The 4,009-nt window shown below is 32.0% G+C and overlaps 1 protein-coding gene across 1 annotated transcript; it reads left to right on the forward strand.

Annotated features, from left to right (window-relative positions):
• The first annotated feature begins 2,296 nt into the window (after positions 1–2,296).
• On the forward strand, positions 2,297–4,009 carry LOC112513438. Its single transcript, XM_025119706.1, has 5 exons — positions 2,297–2,649; positions 2,762–2,838; positions 2,929–2,965; positions 3,115–3,217; positions 3,311–4,009. Exons 1-5 carry the CDS (start codon positions 2,361–2,363, stop codon positions 3,867–3,869), a joined length of 1,065 nt encoding a protein of 354 aa, XP_024975474.1. The 5' UTR covers positions 2,297–2,360; the 3' UTR covers positions 3,870–4,009.

Genomic DNA, 4,009 nt, shown 5'->3' on the forward strand with positions numbered 1-4,009 from the left:
ATATATATATATATATATATATATATAAAAGGTTGAGTTCCTATGAGAATGTAAGTTATATGAGAACAGTAAGAATAGATCTTCATCATTGGATTAATTCTAATTAAAGATCAACATTAATAAGATGCATCGAATCAGTTCTCTTTTAGAACATAATTCATAGAAGAGAATGAGATTAAAAGTGATTAAAGATAGAAAGATCTTTTCTTTTATAAGTTAATGATCTAACGGTCTAAATTGCACGGTGGCAATTTGGTAATTATTAAGAAATCTCGTGGCGTTTATGAATGTATAGATTGTCAGATTATAGATCTAATCCACGGGTTGAGAATTGGTTTTACGGTTCTTACAAAAAACCATTGGTCTTACGTGAACCCAACCCTATATATATATACACACACACGTATATAGACACACGATGGAATCTTATGGGAAAAATCAACAAAGTGGAAAAAAGAAAAATTTGTTTGTATCAACGGAGAAGAGGGAGAGGGTCGCAACAGTAACCCAAAAGGAATCCGTCAAAGACCGACATACCCGCTAGCATCCCTTGGGCCCCACCCCCTCTTCTTTTTTTATTTTCATTTCTCCTTTTTTAATATTTTTAAACCCAAAAATACAATACAATATTATATATCTTATTTTACTTTCCACTTACATAAATAATGACTAATTTACATTTCAATTTTCCTTCAATTTGTTAGTTAAAATGGGTAAAAGTTAGAAGTAACTAAGCGTTTTTGTTATCCGATTTAGGGGTGTTTGAGATTGTTTATAAAAAAGAACTTATTAACTTATTCTGGTGTAGCATCGGTAATAAGTATTTTTGATTGTTTTGATAAACAACTTATACACCGGTAATAAGGAGTTCATAAAAAAATTAAACCCTTCTAACTTATAATAAGTTAATAAGTGTTTTTATAAAAAAAACATAAGTTGTTTCAAATAAGTAATCCCAAACACCCCCTTAAAGGGAGAAAGCATTCACCGTTACATTATAGATAGAAATTAAAGCCACATTTAGGTGTATGTTTAGTTAGTTTTCTATTATGTTATGATGAATAAAATTGTTTGTATAGAGTGTAAATGTTTTATTTTAGAGGGGTTTTTATAGATGAAATAACAAGTTTTTTAATTGGAGACAGTTTAAAAAAAAATTTGATTTTATGCATAATGTTTCTCTAGAAGCTTACTGAACAAGCATATATATATATATATATATATATATTTCTTTTACAACCTTGTGCATTTGTACAACATTTGCAACACAATTAATTGAGATATTTATAGAAATGATTGGAGTTCATTTATTATCATTAAACCACTATCAAACCATCGTGTATTACTCACTAAATAAATTATAAGTTCCGTTAAACTGATTAATTAAGCTATCTGCTACCAAGCAGACCTTTAAATATGTTTAGGTATATCTTGTCCTATATATTTAAAAAAAAATACATACATACATATATATATATATATGTATGTAAATCAATAATACATAATAATTAGACATATCATACTAAAATAATGGTTGTTATATGTGTACACACATGTATGCATTAATATAATATATTAATACTACTTTTATGTTCTAAAAAACCTTATAAGAATGTATATAACTCATTAAACTGTAAATAAGAGAATTTAAATATTTTTTATCATATCGACTGATTTTTTAAGTTATGTTAATTATAAGAAATCGCGGGTGTCGTATCTTTCTCTCTTCCCGATGCATGTGAACCCATAAATGAAAGTTCAGCGTACTATAAGAGAAGAATGTACGACAATTGTCGGGATTCGTTATTCGACCTCAAAGAGAATTAAAGAGTTAGCATTTATTAATATAGAGGGGAGGGGGGGGGGGTAGGGTGTGGAATGGTGAAGAAGCAGTCCCCTCTATAATTAACCCATGGACAAATTTCCCTCTTTGAAAACTTAGCCCTAGATATATAGCTGACCTTTCCCCATAACTTAAATACTTCCATCTATTATATCTTTTGAGTCCATTCTCTAGTCTTACAAAACATATAGTACACACTATTATACACATGGTCCCCATGGCCATGCCCATGGCCCATATGTATGTATGTATGTACATGCAAGTATGAAAAGGAATATTTTCATTTATTTATTGAAGCATACATATAGACAAGTCCATCCTTAGACTTTTAAAGGGTCTTAGTCATGCCCATTTCTTGGTCATTTGTTAGCTATCAGATTCAAAGCTAAATATATCTTATCAAGACTTGGTTGTTTGAAAAAGTAGACTATGTTCTCATCATGATTCTTTAAAGATGGAAGATTTCAAGAATTTCTCTGATCTTGATTGAAGTTATAAAAAAGATTCAAGAAAAGAGATGATCATGGAAGATGGAGATTGTGATTGTGATGGTTCAGACATGAATGATCATCATGACCACTTGTGTTGCAGGAAACTTGATCAAGATGATGATCTTGACGGAAACAAGATCACGAAATCGAATGAGAGCTCCGGGAATAACAGCATGGTGGATCAAGTGGATCAGAAGTTGGAAGCATCTGGTAGAGTTAGGCAGTATGTTAGATCCAAGATGCCTAGATTGAGATGGACTCCTGAGCTTCATCTCATCTTTGTTCGAGCTGTGGAACGACTTGGTGGTCAAGAAAGTAATTGAATTCATCGATTAAACCTTAATTTTCTTGAAATTTATCGATCGGTTTAGTTTCTAGGGCTCTTGATTTTTTGTAATGATTTGAATTACTTTGTGTGTTTTTGTAGGAGCTACTCCTAAACTAGTTCTACAACTGATGAACATGAAGGGTCTCAGCATTGCTCATGTGAAAAGCCACCTACAGGTGACGATTTAATTATTAAATATTAATATTTTCTTGTAATTTTCAAGATTCTTGATGAATTATTGATTTTATTTTGTTACAAAAATATAGATGTATCGAAGCAAGAAGATCGACGATCAGGGCCAAGGTATATATATATATATGTTCAAATTCTATGTGTTTAACAGTAGCACTGATTCCATTTTCTGCTTTCTTTTTTCAGATTAGGGTTTGATTAATATTCTTGATCTTTCTTGATTTGCTATGGTTATAATTTCTTTTACTTTCTATTTTTAGTAATAAATGAGGGAGACTACTGTGCTGGGAGAAACAATCATCATCTTAACAGTTTCTGGCAACTTCCCATGTTCAATCCAAGATTATTTAGGCCTGATCCAAGGTACCCACATATATACTTTTCTTTCATAAATTACTTTCTTGATTCTATCCATCTTTGAACTAACATCATTCAACCACATAATTATCGATGCAGGAACTACGAACCACACTTAATATCAAGGCCATGGAGAAACAACACAAGTGCTACAATGGCAGATCATCATGGTTTGATCATTGGCAATGGAGCTTACTGTACGAGCAAGAAATTGAAGAACTCATCAATGGAGGAACAAAATTACACGATTGCCCATCCTGAGTATGAGGATGAACAAGCAAGATTGATGCAAGAATGGGTAGTCAAACAAGCCTTAATAACCAACACTAGGTCAACTCTAGTAGGTCATCAACCCATAAATAGTCAAAGATTTGATAACCCAATTCAAACAAAGAAAAGGAAAGCAGCTGCAGACGTTAATGGTGATCTTGATCTGAACCTATCATTAAGTATGAAAGTTATAAGACAAGAAGAGACAGCAGCAGACGAAGAAGAAACTGTAGATAGCTCTTTATCTCTTTCGTTATTCCCTTCTTCTCCAAAGAAGGAAAAACCCGTTCGAGATCCACAGGCACAATCCAGATTCAGCTGGTTATTAGAAGACCACAAAGGTGCAAAGAATCCAAGATTGGCGAGTACTCTAGATCTGACTATATGAATTCACGAATTCTAGTGAGATGTTGTTGGTACTCGCTTATTTAATTTTTTTAGGGTTTGTAATGATAATTATTGATGTTTGCCACAAGCAGAACTTATGAGTATATTAGCTGGTTTTAATTAAATATTGAGTTTCATGAA

This window comes from Cynara cardunculus (genome assembly GCF_001531365.2).
Source record: "Cynara cardunculus var. scolymus isolate 2C chromosome LG 5, CcrdV1, whole genome shotgun sequence".
Taxonomy (NCBI): Eukaryota; Viridiplantae; Streptophyta; class Magnoliopsida; order Asterales; family Asteraceae; genus Cynara; species Cynara cardunculus.